This window comes from Aspergillus mulundensis (assembly GCF_003369625.1).
Source record: "Aspergillus mulundensis strain DSM 5745 chromosome Unknown scaffold_2, whole genome shotgun sequence".
NCBI classification, from domain to species: Eukaryota; Fungi; Ascomycota; class Eurotiomycetes; order Eurotiales; family Aspergillaceae; genus Aspergillus; species Aspergillus mulundensis.
In genome coordinates, this window is record NW_020797890.1 from 1409109 (window position 1) to 1431091 (window position 21983).

Sequence of the window (21983 nt, forward strand, 5' to 3'; positions counted from 1 at the left end):
TCCTCCAGCATGATGCCACCTGAGTATTCTGGTGGAGTCTTGTAGGCACTCGACCTCAGCTGTTCTTGGGGGCCGAACTGTGCAGCAGGGGCACTCACCATCTCCACTACCCAGATCCGTTGATTGTGGTTAAGGGACCTGACTTGGGCAACGCCATACGCAGCATTCGAGGATGGGTAAATTCACCAGCTTCAATCGTCGAGACCTAGTCTACACCGTCGTCGCCGACCACCCAATCGAAGTCTCTATCTTCACACCGAAGACAACAGAAGATGCCCCTCAACTTCAATCGGTCCCCGTGCTGGTCTACTGGCATGGAGGAGGTTTCATAGTCGGCGACCGCCTATACGAAGGCTGGTGGCCGGACTGGCTGCTGGAGTTTGCGCTTGAGCAAAATGCGATGATTGTTGCGCCGGACTACCGACTGCTCCCAGAAGCCACGGGGGCCGATATTCTCGACGACATGGACACATTCTGGACCTGGTTTCTAGGGGCATTGCCGGAGCTCGCAGAATCAGAGGGGTGGAAGATGCGCCCTGATCTCGACCGCATCATCTGTTCCGGCCACAGCGCGGGGGGTTCGATCGCGCTCTATTCTGCGCTCCAGCGACCCGAGGCCGCGATCAAAGCCGTTGTCACCCTGTATGCGCCGCTATACTACAATGTACCGGAGTTGAAGATGGCGCGGCCACGGCCAATTCTAGGGACTATGCCTCCGCCGCCGCGAGAGGCAGAGGCGCAGATCCGGGCGTATGTTCAGAAGACCAGGGGTACGGTGCGAACCCGTGGAGACGTATTGGAAATGTGGGGATTGGTCGCATGCATTTTGCAGCAAGGACGACTTCCGCGCATGATGGCGCAGAGGCCGGATCCGCGACTGGATGCGCTCAAAGTTATCGAGAAAGGGACCTACTGCCCACCGATCTGGGTAGTACATGGGGAGAACGACTCGGTGGTAAGCACCCATTGCTGGCTCTGTTCAGAATGGCTACTGAGAATTGTATAGGTTCCGACGTCCTGTTCGACGGAGTTTGTGAAACGGTTGCCGCCAGAGGTGCCTAGGATTCTCTCTGTGCGGCCGGGCGAACACAACTTTGACGCCTTGTTGACTATCCAAGAGCCTTGGCTGGCGGAGGGGTGTGTCTTCCTGCGCGAGCTTTGGTGTGGAAATGAGATTCGGGGGCCAGTTGAGCCTGTCGAGATGACACCACGGCCAGTGGTGCCACTGCATGCTCAGCCCCAGGGGGTCGAGGCGCGGCTGCAGTGGTATATACTTAGGGTTTGCTAGTAGATGGGGCAGAGCCAATTAGCACCTATAGCCCCTAGAGCATATACCAAATATACTTGCTTTGTCTTTGTCTGCCATTAGTATTGTCAAAGTAACATTCTGACCTACCACACACCACCAAGCACGCTATGGCTCAACAACACGAGGACCTGCTGAAGCGCAGGCTGAAGTTGGAGGAATTCGCCGCCGGCGCGCTCGAGATCAGCCCTCGCGTTTTCCGAAACAAAGCCGACAGAACATGGGTCGCGCTGGGCGGCGATTCTCTAATGGCAGTTTTCTTCATGGGCGCCTGCCACGAAGCTGGGATTGAAGTTGATCTCCCAGAGATTTTGCAGGCTGGGAGTGTCCGCGAGTTCATCGAACAACTGGTGGAATCTCAGCAAACCGAAGCTGAACAAGGCCTAGACATGAAGAGCGAGCCAGTGATTGAAGAGTACATCGACAGTGCTCTCCTGAAGTCTTTGCACGATTGTACGCCGGAGCAGGTCCAAGCCATCGGACCATGTTCAGCTATGCAGGAGAATTTCGTCGCGCGCCAGAGCATCGATCCATCGGCATATCAGCTGCGGGTGGCAGCAAGAATCTCTTCCGCAAACCCGCAGTTCGTCCTTACGACAAGCGTTGTCGAGCAAGCATGGCGAGATGTAGTCCAAAGACATGCGGCTCTCCGGACAAGGATCGTGGAGAGTGTTGCCCGTCCAGGCCGGCTGGAACAGGTCATTTTGAAGAGCATCGAGCCCGAGATCCGTGTTATCTCACTCACCACAGCCGAGCAAAGCATCATGCCTTTTGAGGAGTACCAGTCCGCCTTTCCGCATCGATTGACCCTAGTGCAGGCGCCCGACGATGGCTTAACCTTGGGCCTTGACATATCGCATGCCATTGTCGACGCGGTGTCCATTGAAATCATCACTCGCGATCTGTTCCGCGCCTTAACAGGAACCCTGCCAGCGGGACAGCAAATGCGGTGCACCGACTTCCTGAGCGTTCAACAGCCCGATAACTCACCAGAATCCTTGTCCTATTGGTCGGAATACATGGCAGATACGCAAGGCAGCTTTCTGAGCACCTCGAGCTCAAAAGCAACTCCCAGCGGCCTGTACACAATCGACCATGAGATGCCGATTGCTTCGGATTTACTTGAATCTCTCAGAGACAGGTCCAGCGCAACAATAGTAAACGCCTGCCAAATCGCATGGGCGCTCGTTCTGCGCGCGTATACCGGCGCCGCTGATGTCTGTTTCTCGTACACGACCTCAGGGCGGCAGAGGCGTGTAAAGGGGTTACAGGACGCCGTTGGAAATTTCGTGAACACCTTGCCGTGTCGTGTGGACGTTGGTCAGGGACAACCTATTGCGGAAATCGTGGAGCTCGTCCATACAGAATACCTAGAGAGTATCCCGCACCAGGCAGCAAGTTTGAACGGGAACCAGGAACTCAAAGGCCCGTCTGTGCGGGAGCTCGGCGACTCGCTCCTCACGTTCCAGCGAGGGATGGCTGGGGCAGAGCTAGCGATGGTCGGATTTAAGGTGGAGGTTCTGTCTTGGGAGGCGCCGTCGGACGTAAGTGGAAGGCCCAACCATGTCTGGTGTTGGAAAGAAGAACTAACGGGAGGATGCGCAGTACAATTACACCCTGGCGATTAGCACCGAGGAGCAGCGACTGGGACTTCGACTTACAACGTGGGAGTCTGTCGCCTCGAAGGACAATGCGCTAAATATTTTGCAGCTGTTCCAAGACAGCCTTGACTTCGTGCTTCGGCATACTAGTGAGAGCTGCTCCGGTTTCGTCGGACTCACCTTAAAGGATCAAGAGAGGATTATCGCAAGAAACAGAGACCCATACACCCTTACCCAACGCACTGTTCACGACCAAGTATGGGATATGGTCCAGCGGCAGCCCGATAGCTCAGCGATCTGCGCCTGGGATGGAGACCTAACATACAGCGAACTAGGCTCCTACGCCAACCGACTGACAGCCAGATTGCTGGAGCTTGGTGTCAAACTCGAGGACAAGATTGGACTTTGCATGGATAAGTCCCGATGGGTACCGGTTGTGATGCTCGCGATCTTGCAGGCTGGTGGCATAGTCGTTCCCCTGGGCAACCAACATCCGCCAAATCACATCCAGAGCATTGCATGCAATGCGAACATCACGATGTTGTTGGCTGACCAGGCCCATGCATCACGGTTAAAGGGCATATTTGCAAAGACAGTTGCGGTAGACGCAACCTACCTGGGGGAGTGCCGTGTTTTTCCATCAACTCAGAAATGGCCCAATGTGTCGCCAGAGAATGCAGGGTGGATCGTCCACACCTCTGGAAGTACAGGCAAGCCAAAGGGAGTTGTCCTTGAACATAAGACCCTCTCCTCCACAATGCATGAACAAACAGCACGGTATAACATGGGGCCGTGGACGCGAGCGATCCAGTTCTCAGCGCATACTTTCGACGTCTGCGTGAAGGATATCTTTACCACCCTGACATTTGGTGGCTGTGTCTGTATTCCTTCAGAAGCACAACGGCTCGACGACCTCGGCTCGGCCATGAAGGCTATGGGTGTCAATTTCGCGTCGCTGACTCCAACAGTTGCATCCTTGCTTGATTTGCAGGAGCTACCTCTGCTCGAAACAATCGTATGCACAGGAGAGGCGCTATCACCTGCTATCCTACTACCACTGCTAGAGCATCAGAAGGTAAAGGTTTGGAACGGATACGGTCCTAGTGAATGCTCGCACGTCTCAACAATCAATGGCCCGATTACTAGTGTTGGTGAGGCGACAAATATTGGATTTTCCGCCGCCAACAGGCTGTGGGTGGTGGATGCCCTGGATTTCACCCGGCTATGCCCCATTGGCGCGGTAGGAGAACTTTTCATAGAGGGAGCAATTGCACGAGAGTACTTGAACGATCCGGAGAGAACTGAAACGGCGTTTATCACAGATCCCGGTTTCGTGGAGAGACTTGGGCTTGTCCCTGGCCGACGTATGTATCGGACTGGTGATCTTGTGCGGCAAAGCAGGGAGGATGGATCGTTGACTTACCAGGGGCGTCAAGACACACAAGTCAAGATCAGAGGTCAGCGAGTGGAGATCGGAGACATTGAAAGTCACATTTCGCAGTCCTTACCTGGAAACCCACTTGTCTGCGTTGACTTGATTACCTCGAACTCTTCATCGGTCCTGATGGCCGCAATTGATATGCATGAGTTTTTACCCGCCAATGTCAGTTCGGCTCCAGTTAGGCCGTGCGATTCATCCGACACGCTGAGACACTCCTTGCAAGAACTGCATTCCAAGCTTGTTGATGACTTTCCACCTCATATGGTGCCTACCAACTGCGTCCCATTTGTGTCACTCCCAATGAACGCCTCTGGAAAATTGGACCGACGTGCTACGCATGAGTTGCTAGCAGCGTTGACGGAAGAGGAACTCGCCAGCTTCAAGAAAAGCAAGTCGATCGGGTCCAGCATATCAACTGCAACAGAGAAGGCTCTCCGGGAACTTTGGGCTGAAGCACTCAAGCGGCCAGCAACAGATATCGGGCCTGATGACCACTTCATGCATCTAGGGGGTGACTCAGTCGTAGCCATGCGCATGGCGGCAATTGCCAGAAGAAAGGATATCTCTTTCTCAGTTGCCAATATCGTTCAGCACCCGCGCCTAGCAGACATGGCGCGTGTTGTAGACAGCCACCGTGCCACGGCGGAGAAAACAGCTCAAAACGACCCCATCCCGTTCGAACTGTGGGCTGATTTTCTCTCTGCAACCCCTGAAAAGCGGGAAAAGCGACTCGCAACCGTGGCTGAGATGTGCAATGTTGATCCTGCCCAGGTCGAAGATGTGTATCCGACAACAATGCTCCAGGAAGGTCTGATGGCAATGACGAATCAGTCCCGTGAAACATACGTCGCCCAGCATCCCTACATACTTGCTCATGCCGTTGACATGGGGTGCTTCAGAGCGGCCTGGGACAAGGTTGCAAGTGCACTTCCCATTTTGCGAACTCGCATCGTTTATTCCCCTGCTTCTGGCTCTGTTCAAGTCGTGATTCGAGATACACCTCAATGGATAATCACAACAAGAAGTCTTATGCAGTTCATCGAGGAGGATCGGGCAGCGTCCTTTGCATATGGGACACCCCTCCATCGCTTTGCAATTGTCAAGGAGGAGTCCACAAGATATTTTATCTGGACCGCTCACCATTCCGCATATGATGGCCCAACAGTCGTCAGAATCTTCAAGACGCTAGCCGACGCACTGCAGGGCAAACCATTATCATCTGAATCAGTGACTCCTATCCCGCGATATATCCGGTACTTGGAGGACCAGAGCCAGGAGGAGTGCGAGACGTACTGGAGAGGCGAGTTGGAAGGCTCCACGTTCACACCATTCCCCAAACTCCCCAGTCCCTCATACCAGCCATTCGCCGATGGCGTGCTAAGGCACCACTTCAAGATGTCCGACAAAATAAACAGGGTTAGTCACCAAGTCTCACCCGCCATTATACTACGAGCAGCGTGGGCTCTGGTAGTTGCCAGCCACACCGGTGGCGAGGAGGCAATGCTGGCAGTGGTGCTTTCCGGTCGTGACATGCCGGTCGTTGGAGTCGAGGACGTAGTCGCGCCCACCATAACCACCGTTCCTTGTCGAGTTCGAATTGATCGACAGAAACAGGTCACTGACTTCCTTCGTTCTGTCCATGAGCAGAGTACGAGAATGGCACCCTACACACAGTTCGGCCTCGCGAACATCCGTCGTGTGATTTCCAGCTTAAGCCACGACTTCAATCCTGGACACTTGTTCTTAGTTCAGCCTGGTGGCGATGACATGGCGTCAGCTGACGAGATCGGTCTGGAGAGACTGACAGGCGAGCGTGGGAATTTTGAAGGATACTCGCTTGTTGTCGAATGTAATCTCGACGCAAGTGGGACAGGGACCGAGGTTGAGATGCGATTCGATCAGCATGTTGTCCCGCCCTCACAAGCGGAGTCTTTGATGTCCCAGCTGGAGCATGTTGCGCGGCAATTGCAGACTTATGGCAGCGACGATGACATCAGCCCTACTGCAATTCAACATCTCGACTGGATTAGCACTGTAGACAAGGAGAAACTGCTTCACTGGAACCAGCCCCCGCCGGATGCAGTGCAGTTCTCTTTGGTTGAACATGTGGAATCTCAAACGCGGAAAACACCAGATGCCTTGGCAGTCTGCGCGAGAGACGGCGAGCTGACATATTCTCAGCTCTACGCCGCTGCGAGTCGCCTCGCGCAGCATCTCGTGTCTCTTGATGTTGGCCCAGAAACGTTCGTTGCATTGTGCATGGAAAAATCGAAGTTCGCTGTCATATCAGTTCTGGCGATTTTGCTAGCAAGAGGTGCGGTGGTGCCTCTTGGTGCCCAGTACACAGATGCCAGGATCAAGACTATCCTGGATGATGCTGGTATCTCTGTGGCCTTGGCCGACGTCGCGCAGGCCAAGCGCCTCAGGTCTATGGTGTCGCAGCCGATCATTGTGAATTCCGGCCTGCTAGAGTCTCTGCAGGCCGAGGACAGTGATTCCCAACTTGCCCGGCCGAATCCATCATCGGCCGCCTGGATAGTCTATACATCAGGAAGTACCGGTGTTCCCAAGGGAGTCGTTCTCGAAAACCAAGCTCTCTGCACAGCTGTCCTCGCCCAGGGGACCCGATTCGGGGTATCCTCTTCAACGCGCATACTGCAGTTCTCTTCATTCACATTTGACCTTAGTATCGAGGAGATCTTCGCGACCTTGTTGTTTGGAGGGTGCATTTGCGTCCCTTCGGAAACCGATCGCACGGACAGATTAGCAGCTGCCATGAGAGAACTAGCCGTCACGTTTGCAATCCTAACGCCGACTGTCGTATCCCTACTTGATCCGAAAAGCGTTCCATCATCACTGGATACCATCGTCCTAGCAGGCGAAGCACTCAAGCCCGCTGTTGTTAAGCCTTGGATCGGCCGTGTCAAGGTCTTCAATGCATATGGTCCGGCAGAGGCATCGATGTTCGCCGCCATAAACGGACCCCTACTTGGTGAAGAAGATGCACCGGTAATTGGATCGACCATGGCCAGCCGTCTGTGGGTAACAAGCCCTCTCGATTACAATTCCCTTGTTCCCGTTGGCGCGGAAGGTGAATTGCTTATTGAAGGCCCACTGCTTGCTCGGGAGTATTCGCATGACGCTGAAAGGACGGCGAAATCATTCGTCATTGATCCGCATTTCTGCCGCACATTGAACCTGCCATCCGGACGACGCATGTATCGAACGGGCGACCTTGTCCGCCAGCACCCGGAGACTGGCTTGTTAGAATATCTAGGTCGTCTCGATACCCAGGTGAAGATTCGCGGTCAGCGCGTGGAGATCGGCGAGATTGAAAGCCACATCGTCCGCCTTCAGTCTGAGGTTCAAGCCGCCTGCGTCGATCTTGTACAGCTAGACACCATTCCTGACCCGATACTACTCGCCGCGATCGAGCTTTTTCCAGCCGTTGACCGTGGCACAATTGTCTTGAACGACCTGCGCTTCAAGCTCCTCCAGTTCCTTCCCCTATACATGGTTCCAGCCCATTTCATTCCGATGAAGCTCCCAGTAAATGCATCAGGCAAGCTGGACCGCCAAGCTACAAGAGCAGCGCTGCAAGCACTGGACATACACCAATTGAAAGCCTTTGCCGCAGACAGCTCGGATCCGATCGAAGACAGAACGCTCACGGCAACGGAAGAACAACTGCGCCAGCTCTGGGCCCAAGTCCTCGGCCTTCCTTCGAGCGACATAGCTGCAAACGCGGACTTCTTCCAGCTTGGCGGTGACTCTGTGTCAGCAATGAGGCTTGTCGCGGCTGCGCAGACTGCGCCAATCTCGATGCAACTCGGGGTAGCTCAGATTCTGCAGAACCCGCGCCTAGTTGATATGGCTCGTGCCTCAACTAACGCAGATAGCACAGCAGCAGCCCTTGAGTTCGAGGCGGATCCCGCGCCATTCGAGCTGTGGAATGGCTTTGCCGATGCTGGGGCGGAGGAGCAGAAACAATGGCTTGCCTCTCTCGCTCAACAATGCGAAGACCTTGTTGGAGCAGAGCAAATTGTCGATGTGTACCCTGCAACTCCACTACAGGAAGGTCTGATGGCAATCACCTCTCAGCAGGGCAGTGCATACGTCGCACAACAAGTGTTCCGGATGGGGCGAAACGTTGACGTTCCGCGCCTGCAGCGGGCTTATGAATCGCTAAGTGAGAGACTCGCTATCCTGCGCACTCGGCTTGTCTATACAGCGCAGGGTTCTGTCCAGGTGGTTACCGATCAGGTCCAGCAATGCACCGTTATTACTTGCGATCTGCGTAGATACCTGCAACAAGACCACCACAAGTCATTCGGCTATGGCATCCCACTTCATCGCCTGGCAATTGTTGAGGATGAAACCAGCAGGTACTTTGTATGGACCGTCCACCATGCGGCGTATGACGGATGGTCATTGATGCAGCTCTTGCGCATGCTCGTACAGCTGTACCAGGGCCACGAGAATACCTTCACTGCCACCCCCATCTCGCGCTTCATCAAATACCTGCAGCAGACAAATGAAGATGACATGGCAATATACTGGAGGAAGCAGCTCGAAAACGCCAAGTTGACTAGGTTTCCCCAACTGCCATCCCCTACATACCAACCTCACGCCGCATGCCTCGTGCGAACAACCCTTCGCGGCTCAAGCAATACAGATATCTCCATTGGCACCCTGCTGCGAGCTGCGTGGGCCGCAACTGTAGCGACCTATACGGGTGCCGATGAGGCAATCACCAATATCGCTCTCAGCGGCCGCGATGCCCCTGTGGACGGCATCGCCAATGTCGTCGGACCAACAATTACGACAGTACCAGTCCGAATTCAGATGACCAAGCAACAGACTGTGAGCGAATACTTGACGGCCGTGGACCAACAGGCCAAAGAAATGGTTCCGTATGCGCACGCCGGACTGCACGCGATTCGAGCTGCAGTGCCGGGTCTGCCTACGGATTTCGATGCAGGGCATCTCTTCATCATTCAGCCGGCTGCCTCTGACAATGACAGCCCCGGTATCGAGGCTATCGGCCTCGAGCCAGACACGGACATGACGGGTAGCGGGGAGAACGCAGACTTTGGAGGGTATGCTCTTGCCGTCGACTGCACGGTCGGCCCCAATTCGGTCGGTATTGATATCCGCTTCGACGACCAGGTGCTGCCGCACTCTCGAGCAGAGGCGCTTCTGTCGCAGTTTGAGCACACGATTCACGAGCTCCAATCCAACAGCTGCGATGCTCGGATGGGCGATCTCGACCTGTTCAGTCCAGCTGATGCCGCTGTCATTCGAAGGTGGAACGAGAATACCCCACCCGCAACGGAGGCGTGTATTCACGAGTTGATCAAGGACATAGTCGACAAGCAGCCTGACGCCCCAGCTGTGAATGCTTGGGACGGCGAGTACACTTACGGAACTCTGCATGATACCGCGCGCAGTCTCGCGCATCACTTGGTAACCCGCTACGGCGTCGGCCCCGAGGTCAAGGTAGGTATGTGTATGGAGAAGTCTCGCTGGGCTGTCGTGGCGATCCTGGCGATCCTCATGGCTGGGGGTGCTGTGGTACCATTAGGAATCCAACAGCCACTGGGTAGGATCTCCGCCATCCTCGCTGACGCGCCGGTATCCACGATCATTGTTGACTCAACACACGCCAAACGCCTCGAGGAGCTAAAGAGGGAGGGTATCTCGCCTTCCCTCACAGTTGTCGACGGCGCTTTGCTCGAGTCCCTGCCACTTCCTCGGCAACACGCTATCTGCACGACAGTCACACCCGACAACGCAGCATGGGTCGTGTACACCTCTGGCAGTACAGGAGTGCCGAAGGGCATTGTCCTCGAGCACAAGGCGCTCTGCAGCAGTTTTGCAGCACATGGTCAACAAGTGGGGTTTGGTCCAAATATTCGAGCACTGCAGTTCTCCGCGTACACCTTCGACAACGCTATTGAGGATATCCTGTCTCTGCTTTCGTATGGGGGCTGCGTGGTTGTTCCCTCCGAGTCACAGCGTCTCAATGCCCTCCCTGAGACGATTCAGGCAATGCAGGTCAATCTGCTCAACTGCACGCCAACCGTCGCGTCGCTGATCAACCCGAAGAATGTTCCGACGCTGAAGACTTTGTAAGTGATCTCGTCATTCCCACACTAAACGTCACGCTCCCTAACAGTTGCTTAGACTCCTCGGCGGCGAATCCGTCTTCCCCGCTGTCGTAAGGCAATGGCTAGGCCATGCTAATATCTTCAACACGTACGGTCCTTCTGAATGTAGCGTTGACGTCGCTGTCGGCGGCCCCGTGCAGGATCCCAGCAACTCGTACACCATCGGATTCCCGCTCAACGTCTGCTTCTGGGTGACAAGCCCCTCCGACCACAACCGTCTCGTCCCTATCGGTACGCCCGGAGAACTTCTAGTCGAAGGCCCGCATCTAGGAAGAGGATACCTGAATGACCCCGCGAAGACGGCCAGGGCCTTCGTGTGTGATCCTGCTTTTGTCCGACATTTGAGAATATCACCCGGTCGTCGCTTCTACCGGACAGGAGATCTCGTGAAACAGAACGCTGATGGCTCGCTGATCCACCTTGGCCGCATCGACACGCAAATCAAAATACGAGGTCAGAGAGTGGAGACCGGCGACATCGAGAGTAATATCCTCCGCATCGCACCCCAAGTCAGAGTAGCCTGCGTCGACCTCGTCCGGCTGAGCGACATGGCTGGTGACGCGATGCTTGTGGCCGCCATCGATGTGGGTGACTTTGCGCGGGACGAGGACGAAAGCCTTGCGCCAGAGACAGTACGCCGGCCAACTCGGGGTCTAAAGGCCATGATCGACAACCTGCGAACAGAGCTTTTGTTCATGCTTCCGCGATACATGTTGCCGCATTTTGTTCCTATGAGCAGTTTGCCACTCAATGCTTCCAGCAAACTGGACAGACGAGCTGCACGAGCCATCCTCGAAAGCCTCAACCACCAACAGCTCGCGGCCTTCGAAGAATCCGCCGCAGCGGTTGCCAAAAACAATGACAAGCAGTCGCTATCGCCAATGGAAAAGCGGATCCGCAAAATCTGGGTGGAGGTTCTCGGATGCTCGCCCAACATCGGCCCGCAAGCGCACTTCGTCCAACTCGGAGGCGACTCTGTCACCGCCATGCGCCATGCTGCCGCTGCGATACGCGTCGACATTCGTCTAGGCGTTGCCGATATTCTCCAGAACCCGCGGTTATGCGACCTGGCCCGTATTGCGGAGAAGAACCTGCACGGGTCGACGGCCACCGAGCAAGATCCCCAGCCCTTTGAACTGTGGAACGGCTTCTCCGGTGCAGAGCCAGCCCAGCAAAAGGAGTGGCTGTCCGAGATCGCAGAGCAGTGCGATGGTGTGGCAACGGAAGATATCGAGGACGTGTATCCCGCGACTGCTATCCAGGAAGCCCTGATGGCGGTAACAGCACAGGAGCCCGGCGCGTTCGTCGCGCAGAATGTCTTCCGCCTGCATGATGTGGACATAGTCCGTTTCAAGAAGTCCTGGGCGCAACTCATGAATTCTTTGACGATCCTTCGCACTCGCATCGTTTACCACAATGTCCAAGCAGGGACCGTGCAGGTGGTCGTCAAGAGATACCTTGATTGGCAGGAAGCAGATGACCTGCAGACATACATGTCCACTGATAAGGCGCGGCCATTCGCGTACGGAACACCACTGCATCGTTTGGCAATTATTGAGGATGGGAAATACTTCGTGTGGACCCAGCACCATAGCGGTTATGACGGGTACCAGACGGCCCTTATGCTTAATATGCTGGGTGAAGTATATCAGGGCAATGTACCCGATCATTCCCCACCACCTGTCACGCGGTTCGTGAAGTACCTGCAGAAGAATGACAAGAATGAGGTCGCGGCCTATTGGCAGCAGCAGCTTGGAGATGTCAACCTAACACGCTTCCCTCAACTGCCGAGCCCGTCATATCGCCCTCATGCCGATGGGTGTTCGAGACGAGTTGTGAAACGCAGCAAGGCGCAGGACAACGCACCCATCGCAACGCTTCTGCGAGCGGCTTGGGCTGCAACTGTGGCTAGTTATACCGGTATTGCCGAGTCCACCTCCATGATTGCGCTCTCGGGTCGGGATATAGTGGTCCCCGACATCGGCAGCATGGCCGTTCCAACCCTGACCACGGTGCCAGTGCGAACACGGCTGGACAATCGCAAGCAGCGTGTTTCTGATCTCCTGGATGCCGTAGCCCGCCAGAGTGAAGATATGAAGCCGTTCCTGCACACGGGCATGCAGCATATTCGCGCGGCTGTACCGGTGTTAGGAGTCGACTATGACCCCGGTCATCTATTCATCATACAACCACCTTTGGGAGAGGAAGATAAAGATCCCCTTTGTGCAATTGGTCTGGATGAAGTTACCAATGCTACCGCGAGCTTCCCCGGATATGCACTCGCGGTGCAATGCAGCATCGATTCCGACGGCACGGTGGATGTCGAGATGCGGTATGACAGCCAGGTAATGTCAATCGGAATGGCCGACAGTCTTCTCGCGCAATTAGAACACGTCCTGAAGCAGCTCGAAGCGCATCCTGATGCTGCGATTGGGGACCTCGATCTTCTCAATCCGGCTGATGTGGAGAGGATTAAGAGGTGGAACGAGCCTGTTCTTAAAGCCACCCCCGTTCAGTCCTGTATGCATGAGATGGTCCAACCCATGGTGGAACGCCAACCGAATGCCCAAGCCGTTTCTGCGTGGGACGGCGACCTGACTTACAATGCCCTTTGGAGCACTGCATGCCGCCTGGCGCACCATCTGGCAAGTCTTGGCGTTGGTCCAGAGATTGCTGTCGGAGTATGTATGGACAAGTCGCTCTGGGCAATGGTCTCGATGTTAGCGATAACCCAGGCCGGTGGTGTTGTGGTGGCATTAGGAACTCAACACCCGCTCAGTCGGGTCGAGGCAATCCTCACAGACGCCCGCATCCAAGTCACCCTGGTTGACAAAGCACAATCAGAACGCCTGCGTGGAGTGGTTCCCAGCCCTGTTGTCGTTGGGGCGGAATTCATCAAGCAGCTCCCAGCGCAAAACACCCTACCAGCTTCGGGTGTAATGCCAGATAATGCAGCTTGGATCGTGTATACATCTGGTAGCACTGGGACACCAAAGGGCGTCGTTCTCGAGCACCAGACTATCTGCACAGGCATCATGGCCCACGGCACGCGATTCGGCAACAGTACCAGTACTCGTGCCCTGCAGTTTGCGTCTCACACTTTCGTCGTTTTCATCGAAGACCTCTTTACAACACTTATCTTTGGCGGCTGTGCCTGTATTCCGTCTGAGGATCAACGCCTGAATATGAGCGACCTGTCACGTATGATCCGCGACAGAAAGGTCAACTTTGTCAACTTGACAACCACGGCTGCATCCCTGCTCGACACACGCGAAGTCCCAGGGATCGAAACAATTGTTTTTGGTGGTGAGGCCTTGACGCCTGCGGTGATAGAACAGTGGGCACCGCATGCCAAGATGATGAATGCCTACGGTATGAGTGAAGCTTGCGCCGAGGCAACGATCAGTACCGTTCGAACCCCTAAGGACATCGCCAACATCGGCTTTCCCATTGCAGGTTCCGCTGCCTGGGTGGTTGACCTGACTGACTACAACAAATTGGTTCCCGTCGGAGCCCCTGGAGAACTGCTTATTCAGGGCCCGCTCCTTGCACGCGAGTACTTGAACGACCCAGAAAAGACTGCCGCTTCTTTTGTATCCAACCCGGACTTCTTGTCTCACTTGGGGATTTTGCCTGAGGCCGGCGCCCGCATGTACCGCACTGGAGATCTCGTACAGCAAAATGATGACGGCTCACTTGTTTACCTCGGCCGTCGAGATGCCCAGGTCAAGATCCGAGGACAGCGAGTCGAACCTGGAGAGATCGAAAGCCGAATTGCCAAGTTGCATCCGGACATCTCCCACGCCTTTGTGGATTTAGTAAAGCCAAGCAATGCACCGGACTCCTCCGACGCCATCCTGGTGGCTGCTCTCGAGTTTCAGTACGGGTATCAGGTCCAGTCAAACGAAGCAGGGCTCATGATCAAGACGATCCGTGTAGCACTGGCCAAGGAGATTCCCCCGTATATGGTCCCTAGCTTCTTCGTTCCGTTGTCGAGCCCGTTACCGGTCAACGCCTCCGGCAAGTTAGACCGGAAAGCGGCTGTTGCGATGCTCAGCCAAATGAGCCGAAGCCAACTTGGAGCTTGCAGCGCCGTGGCAAAGGGTCAGCATAGGCCGCTCTCAGCCACAGAGGAACAGCTCCGCGCCGCGTACGCCGAGGTCCTGGGCTGCTCTGAGGAAGATATAGGTCCCTACGACCAATTCGTCCAGCTGGGTGGTGACTCCGTGGGGGCAATGCGTGTCGTCGCGGCATGTCGCCGACAGGGCATGGTCTTCTCCGTGCGTGACCTGATGTTGAAGCAAAGTATTGCGGGTTTGTCGTCGTGTTGCGGACCAACGAACAGCGGCCACGCGTTGGAAGAACTACCGACCTCAGACGCAGTCAGCGACGTCCAAGAGTGGATGTTGAACCACCACGTCGCTCGCCCAGACGTCGGCATGACTTGGTTTGCCTTAGACGCGGCAGGGCCATTAGTGGACGACAAGATGGCAGAAGCGTGCAGGAAGCTTCTCACGACCATCGAAATCCTTGACACAGGATTCGTCGTCGACGAGATCGGTAAATGGAAGCGAGTGGTCCCGGCCCCGATCAAGGCAGACGTTCGAACATTTGAAACGGACAGCACAATCGACGAATGGACGGAAGAATATATTCAACGAGAAGGATTCAAGCCTCTTCAGCAAGGACGACCCCTCATCGACATAGCCATCTGCACCACTGCCACTGAGCATCGCATCCTCACCCACATGTCTCACGCCATCTATGACGGAATATGCATCGCACGCTTCTGGACGACCCTCAAAGACCTCTATGAGCATGGCCAACCCAGCAAAGTCGCCTCCTACTCGCAGTACATGGCCCAAGCCGAAAAGGGGCGGACCCCAGCAGCATCTCAGTACTGGAGCCAACTCCTCAAAGACGCAACCATCACATCGGTCGGCAACATCTCGCCCCAAGACAAGGAATTCGTCTGGCGCGCAGGTGTGATCGGTCCGAAGCGCGTACGCATTGGCAAGAACCTCTCGACAGGAACAACCTGCGCAACAGCCCTCAAAGCAGCCTGGGCCCTGACCCTCGCCCGTCAAACAAACCACAACGACGTCACCTTCGCCGACCTCGTCTCCGGCCGCGCCGATCTCAACCCATCCGTAACCGACGCCTTCGGAATGTGCTCGACCCCGATCCCCGTCCGCGTGCAACTCAACCCATCCACAACTTACGCGGACCTCGTGCACGCCGTCCAAAAACAACAACTCGACAGCATGCCCTTCGAAACCTTCGGATTCAGCCAGATCGCTCAGAACTGCACGGACTGGCCCGCCGGCTCAAAGCCCACATCGTGGATCAACCACGTCCCGAAGCGGATCGCGAGTACGCTTGAGATTGGTGGGCGGGAGTACACCATCTCGCAGCCAAGGCAGGAAGAGCAGAAGTGGACGTTTAGTGAGACGCGTGTTTCTTGGACGCAGGATGAGGAGAGCTTTGAGTTTACGCTGGCGTATGCGGCGGATAAGGTGGATGAGAGTGTTGCGAGGAATCTGTGTGATGAGCTCACGCGTAACTTGGAGAAGATTCTTACGGAGAGTGGGAGTTTGATTGAGGTATGATGAAGAACAAAAGTTTCGGAGTGGGCAGAGTGCCGCTGAATAGTTATATAGCTACCTACTCCGTAGTTTGGTTGATCAAGGGAATAAGGAATGGTTATATTCATTGAGTGCCGTGAATGGATGAAGAGGTGAAGGATTGGATGACATGGGGCTAAGCCTATTCTGGAACAAAACAGGACTCGATACATCAATTCAACGAGAGATAAAAAGGAGGGGTTGGGCAGTCATCTCACACCACTTTATCTCATTAATCACCATTTTATCCTGTCTTATCCTGTGATATCTATATTCCTGTTGTTGCGTTGTATCGACACATTCTTTATTATCCTTAACAGTGTTTCCAGAATCTGACGAGGATGGCATACCCAAGACCTTGACTGACTGGACTGTACACAGTACGGGGACGGGAAATAGCACAATCATGACAAAAGGGGGGTTTCAATCATACAGGCCGTCACCGCTTGCTGGTTTGCAGCGTCAAAATGAAAATGAACTCAGAGGTATTAGAGAAAAAAGAACAACAAAGGAAATCGACAAATGAAATGGAAGATTCATCGTGCAAAAACGGGGTATTGTGAGGTAGGCTCATCTCCATGCGCCTTGGCTAAGAGACAGCAGGCCTTGGATGCAATCCAGGTCTTCTTCCTGGCTCGCTGCGTTTCCGCCCATGAATGCAGAGACATCGCCATCGAGACCGGACATGGATTTTGAGGCCCCGATAGGCTTCCGATGTGATGGTTGCGATAGTCGCGAGCGTCCTGATTGAGCTTTCTGCGACCGGCCAGCTCGTCCGTTGCCCTCCTTGAGGACGGGCCGCCGCTGATCGGATACTGTACGCCGACGCGAATGGGATACTCGAGTACCAGGGATCCAATTCTCCTTGTCCGAGTCGCCGGCTTCAATGTCGAGGTCGTCCTTGGCGGACTTGGAGTTTTTGAGTGTCGATGGTGTTTTCTCGCCCAAAACTCTGCGTCCAGATTCCAACCGTCCGAGCGAAGAGACGGTCCGAGAGAGTTTCTGCCGCTTCTGTCGCATGGCTTGGGTGATGGGCGTGCTCTGGACGTCGGAGTTCGGCGTGAGGAGGGAGTGTCTAGCAGACAAGCTTCTTGTCAGGGAGCGCTTGCCGGTAGACAGTAAGGCAGAGTTCGGTGTGCGCTGTGAGCTAAAAGGCGTGGCAAGTGCGCTTCGTGCATCAGTGTCGAATAGGGACTCCCAGTTTCGGGGATCACGCGACCTGCCAAAGGAGGTTTCTTTCTCGAGTGAGCGAGGTGTGCTTAGTCCAACAGCGCTGTTGCTCCTTCGAAGACCGATGTCTCTAGGCTTGCGAGCGGAGAACATGGAGATGCGGTTCTTCGACGGTGAGGGTTCGCCATTGGCACGGATGACTGCTTGTCCGTCTGCAGACATGGAGATTCGAAGCGAATCGCGTCTTGGTGGTGAGGGTGTCAATTCGCCTTGCTTACGAACCATGGCTTCGCCGTCAAACGAGAGCGACAACCTCAAAGATGGCGGCGACTTGAGGGTATCGAGCACGCTCGGAGAAGCCAACTCTGTGATTGTTGCTCCAACGTCTGATCCAGATCGCTTTCTCTTTGCCGAGTTCTGGAGTTGCTCGGTGTTGGACGCGTCGACAGTGGTCTGAACAACGTCCAGCTCAACTAGGTTGTTGTCCACGGATTGTTGGCTGGGTTCTGGGAACTCGGACGTAGCAATGCTCGTTTGTGAGCTTTCCCCAACCTGGTCTCGCTCATCCTTCTCTTGTCCCTCGGATGCAAACGAATCACCCTCGGGTATCGATGACTGTTGAGATTGACCCAGCGAATTGTCATTGTTTTGCTCCAGCCCGCTGGAGCCCTCTGCAAGTATACTGTCATCGGAGGCTGGCTTCAGTTCATCAGATTGGGACGAAGGAAGTAGTTCGTGAGGCTGGAGAGGCTTTGATTTTCGGCGGTCATTCTGGCGACGATTCTGAAACCAGATCTATGGAAGAACACCATTAGACCCAAGCAATTGCTTGTCCACTCGAGCAAGCATACCTGAACTTCTTTCTCGCCCAGAGAAACACGACTGACAATGTTGGCCCGTGTTGTCTTGTCCGGCTTCGAATTGCGTTGGTACTCGGCCTCGAGAATCGCGTAATCTTCGGGACTAAACACGCGATTTCAAGTCAGAAGCTGCAATTGGCCGAGGGCATATTGAATCTGGGTTATCTGGGAAAGGCATACCTAGTTCGACGCCGTTTCTGCCGCGCAAGCAATTTGTTGTCCACACGCGGGGGGAGGTTCTGCGTCAAGGTCTTTTGGGAGTGAACAAGAAAGGCGTAACTCGAGGAGGCCGTGGTGGAGTCTGAGGTCTGGGTTGAGGGAGGAGAGGACGAGAATGTCACGGCAGAGGGCTCAGGGTCAGACATGATGGTGGATTATGTAGAGTCGAGTCAGGACGGGAGCATAAGGACAAGCAGACAATTAGAACTAAACACAGAAGTAGAAAAAAGAGAAGTTTAGCACCATCGCGTGATAGAACAAGAAGAAAAGGACGAGCGATGCTGGAGTGGGAATGTTCCCGACCGAGAGCTCGTGCAGAAAAGACGCTGCTCTGATCGCGTCGCGATGTCGTGGACGCGGCGTGCCTGGAGTGAGACTAAAGTTGCTCCGGTCAGTCTTCGGGGTCGGCCGAGTCTCCACTCTCCACCACCTCACGCTTCATTCACCCTCGCCTCGATAATTTCCCTTGCACGACGCGAGATTGAAATTCCAATTCTGCTTCAATTGATTGAGTTATATTGATTGCCTGATATATGTCTTGCCCCCCGCAAACACGTCGCGATGCTGAAGAACCCAAATCCGGACCACGTGCTCCGAACCATTCCAGGCCCGCTGGACACCTTGGAAGAAAAGACGGGTTATGCAATTGCTCATTCTTGAGACGTTCCTGGCCTTGGTGTTACTTTGGAATACTTGGAGCCGCCTGCTCGATTTCCACAAGTTCTTGACATCTCGAGTCTTAAAGATCGACTGGTGACGAATTCGCCCAAACTAAGGCTCGCAGCGTCATCTCCGCATGTCTACTACATATGAGCATACAGCTTAGTGATGTTTCACAAGATACTGGTGCTCCATTTGTCGCGCCTAAGCCACTGAGTTACCCGTACAAGGATTTTGTAGATTCCCATCCTACGGCGAACCAATCTGGAACAAAAAGGCACGCAGACGAGGTATCAACCACAAACATTCCAGGGTATGAGGTATCAGGAAAGCACCTCCGCCAGGGCCAATACACTCAAACCCGCCGATGCCGCTTCGACCCCTTTGACGTCCTTCTGCGGAGGATAGCTGCAGCGCACCAGTCTCGCCAACTGGGAAGCGAGCAGATGCTCTCTGAACTGCTGGTCCAGACCTCCAACCATGTATATGGAATGGTCCGCGCCATTGCCGCCTCCCTTTTCTCCCCAGCAGAGTTTCGGCCCTACAGTCTCATCGTCCATCTTCCCCGTCTTGCTTCCATCCTTGGGCCAGACGCGTTTCGTCTCAAAGAGCGTCTCCCAAGCGAACGACTTGAACAGGCCGCCGTCTGCACTCTTTCCATCCACACGCCCCTTCCACACGAAGTTACGCCCACCATAGTTAAATCGTCGTGGAGACCAGTCTTTGCTTTGCGCTTCGCGGTCGGGAATCTCAACGATATGGCCGGTATTCGGAGGGACTGTGCTCGTCACCAAGCGAAAGCTGCCTCCCTTTGTTTTGCGGATTCTGATGTTGACGGCGCCCATCTCGGGAAGAAACTCGCCGGCGCGTCGCAGGATGGCTTCGACGATTGGGACCTCTTGGCTCCAAACCGCTTGGAGGGCGTATAGTACGTGGGTACTGGTCGAGTCTTTAACAAACCACCAGTGAGAGCGTACGCCAAGGGCTACCAGCTCTGATGAGTGCGAGAGGCGGTACGTCACAATCTCAGTCGAAGGCGACAAACTCGGAGTGAAGGCTGGGATCTGGGCTGAATCGGACGCGTTCAAAAACGGCTCCAGGTGGCTAGGCACCACCTTGTGAGGGGACTCGTCTTTCTCGTAGTCGTGGAGTGCTTTTCTGAGCTATCACTATATTCAGCAGTGACCCTGAATCACTCGGGGAGGACATACCTGAGACAATGTCCACGGGCTAGTATCATCTTTTCTCGCCAAATCCTCGATGAGACCCATCCTCGAAGGCGGCAAGACAATTCCATCAAAACTACCCTTACGCTGAAGGCCCTCTAAATACGCGAGTCGCTCTCGATGAAGCTGCACCTGCCGCTCAAACATCTTCCGGAATATCTTGCGCACATTGCTCTTCTTGAGTCTCTCCGCCGCGGCCTCTAGAATGTCGACAGAGTTCCTATGGAGCTCGATTGCGCCTTGATATTCGCCGTTTCGCTCGAGGACGAATGCACCTACAGACAGCTTATAGAGATTCTCTTTGATCTCGTCGCCTGTCGTGTTGCTAGTCATGGTGGTTGGAATCACGGAGGGACTTGCAGCAATCTTCCAATCTGATCGTGCTCAGCGAAGGGTAAGTCAAATGTGAGTTTTTTGTCTCTTCTCCTACCCCACCATGTTGCAGAAACAAGCACTTAAATATGAGGCCGAACCCCCGGAATCTCCTTGTCGCCAAATCACTCCCGCCAAGGGTCAAAGCTGCCTTACGGGGCAATGAACCTGCAAGGCTTCCTCCAAAACCCAAAATGCAGCATGCACCAGGTCCACATGGCTGCTATCGGATCGTGCAGACCGAAAGCCCTCTGACAGCATCGAGTGGTTCCCAGGGCTTCTGGGCGTCGCTTAGCCTTTCCATTTTGACAGCGCGCGCCTTGGCGATCGAGGTCGTGTCAGTCGGACTTGAAATCTTGCTTGCTGATTGTTGTTTGTATCCGTGCACGAGTCAGCTGCAGGATCTCAGGACTCAAGGTACGGAGTAGGTACGGATAGACTCGGTGTGGGAACAACGCTCGGATGGATGAGGTTGTTGTGCAAATACCTCCCTTCGCTCTGCTTTTCTTCCTCCCTTCTCTCTTTTTTCCCTCAAGCGTTTATTCTTGCAATCTTCAGATCTTTCATTATCAAGGTTCTAGTAGGACAACTTCGGAGAACTGTGGATAGATGTGGGCCGTTTACGGTTACCAGCATTCGAGGTTACCTGCCGTCTGCTTTACCACGCCGTCTACTTTACAGCATGAGGCGGTGCAAGATACATCTCCATCTGCATCCTCAAGCCTCTTTCCAACTTCCAATGTTTGCTACCCCCCAATAGCGTTAGGATGGTTTAGATGGATTCTGCCTTCTGATGCATGCACCTGCAGGTGCACTCCGCCACATAAGCCCTACCTATACCTCCTCCTAATCTCACCCGACACCATATACCTCGGCATTAACTTGGCAGCTTGGAAGAGCAGTACGGAGAATTGAAGAAGACTCTGGACTCAGAACCAAATATGAACGTGAGTGATTGCCTGCCAAGGTCAACGAGCGGAGACATAGGTAAACCTCGGCATTATCCGACAGCTCCCATCGGACTTAGACCGCCGCGTCCTCAGAGCTCTGTCGAAAAGTTCCTTGAAAGGAGATGCTTTAGGCTTCTACGCAGGAGGCCTTACCCATAGTGTAACTGGAAGTACTCCGTGTCTCCCAGTTCTGGAGTTAATCTCGGACAATGTATGCAAGTGTTTCAGTGATCTACATACGGAGTAGATCAGCGCCAGAGACGCGTAAAATCGCGAACTCACGTGACACTTAATTGGCCGCACTATACGGAGTAACATTATGAGCACGAAGTCTGCTTCGCCGATTTGAAACATAATCATACAAGCCGCCAGGTCATTACCTCA

At 54.5% G+C, this 21983-nt stretch overlaps 4 protein-coding genes across 4 annotated transcripts; 2 read left to right on the plus strand and 2 right to left on the minus strand.

Moving 5' to 3' along the window:
- Nucleotides 1-172: 172 nt before the first annotated feature.
- DSM5745_03135 (uncharacterized protein) lies at nt 173-1288 on the plus strand (the record flags this gene model as incomplete). The annotated part of the gene is made up of 2 exons (XM_026745151.1): nt 173-955; nt 1007-1288. 2 exons carry the CDS (start codon nt 173-175, stop codon nt 1286-1288), a joined length of 1065 nt encoding a protein of 354 aa, XP_026606017.1.
- A 128-nt stretch (nt 1289-1416) lies between these two features.
- DSM5745_03136 (uncharacterized protein) lies at nt 1417-16127 on the plus strand (the record flags this gene model as incomplete). Its single annotated transcript, XM_026745152.1, has 3 exons — nt 1417-2850; nt 2912-10479; nt 10535-16127. The coding sequence occupies 3 exons, from the start codon at nt 1417-1419 to the stop codon at nt 16125-16127; spliced, it is 14595 nt and encodes a 4864-aa protein (XP_026606018.1).
- Nucleotides 16128-16712: 585 nt separating this feature from the next.
- Nucleotides 16713-18537, minus strand: DSM5745_03137 (homeobox domain-containing protein; the record flags this gene model as incomplete). The annotated part of the gene is made up of 3 exons (XM_026745153.1): nt 16713-18107; nt 18164-18275; nt 18353-18537. 3 exons carry the CDS (start codon nt 18535-18537, stop codon nt 16713-16715), a joined length of 1692 nt encoding a protein of 563 aa, XP_026606019.1.
- Nucleotides 18538-19374: 837 nt separating this feature from the next.
- On the minus strand, nt 19375-20610 carry DSM5745_03138 (uncharacterized protein; the record flags this gene model as incomplete). The annotated part of the gene is made up of 2 exons (XM_026745154.1): nt 19375-20214; nt 20263-20610. 2 exons carry the CDS (start codon nt 20608-20610, stop codon nt 19375-19377), a joined length of 1188 nt encoding a protein of 395 aa, XP_026606020.1.
- Nucleotides 20611-21983: the final 1373 nt, after the last annotated feature.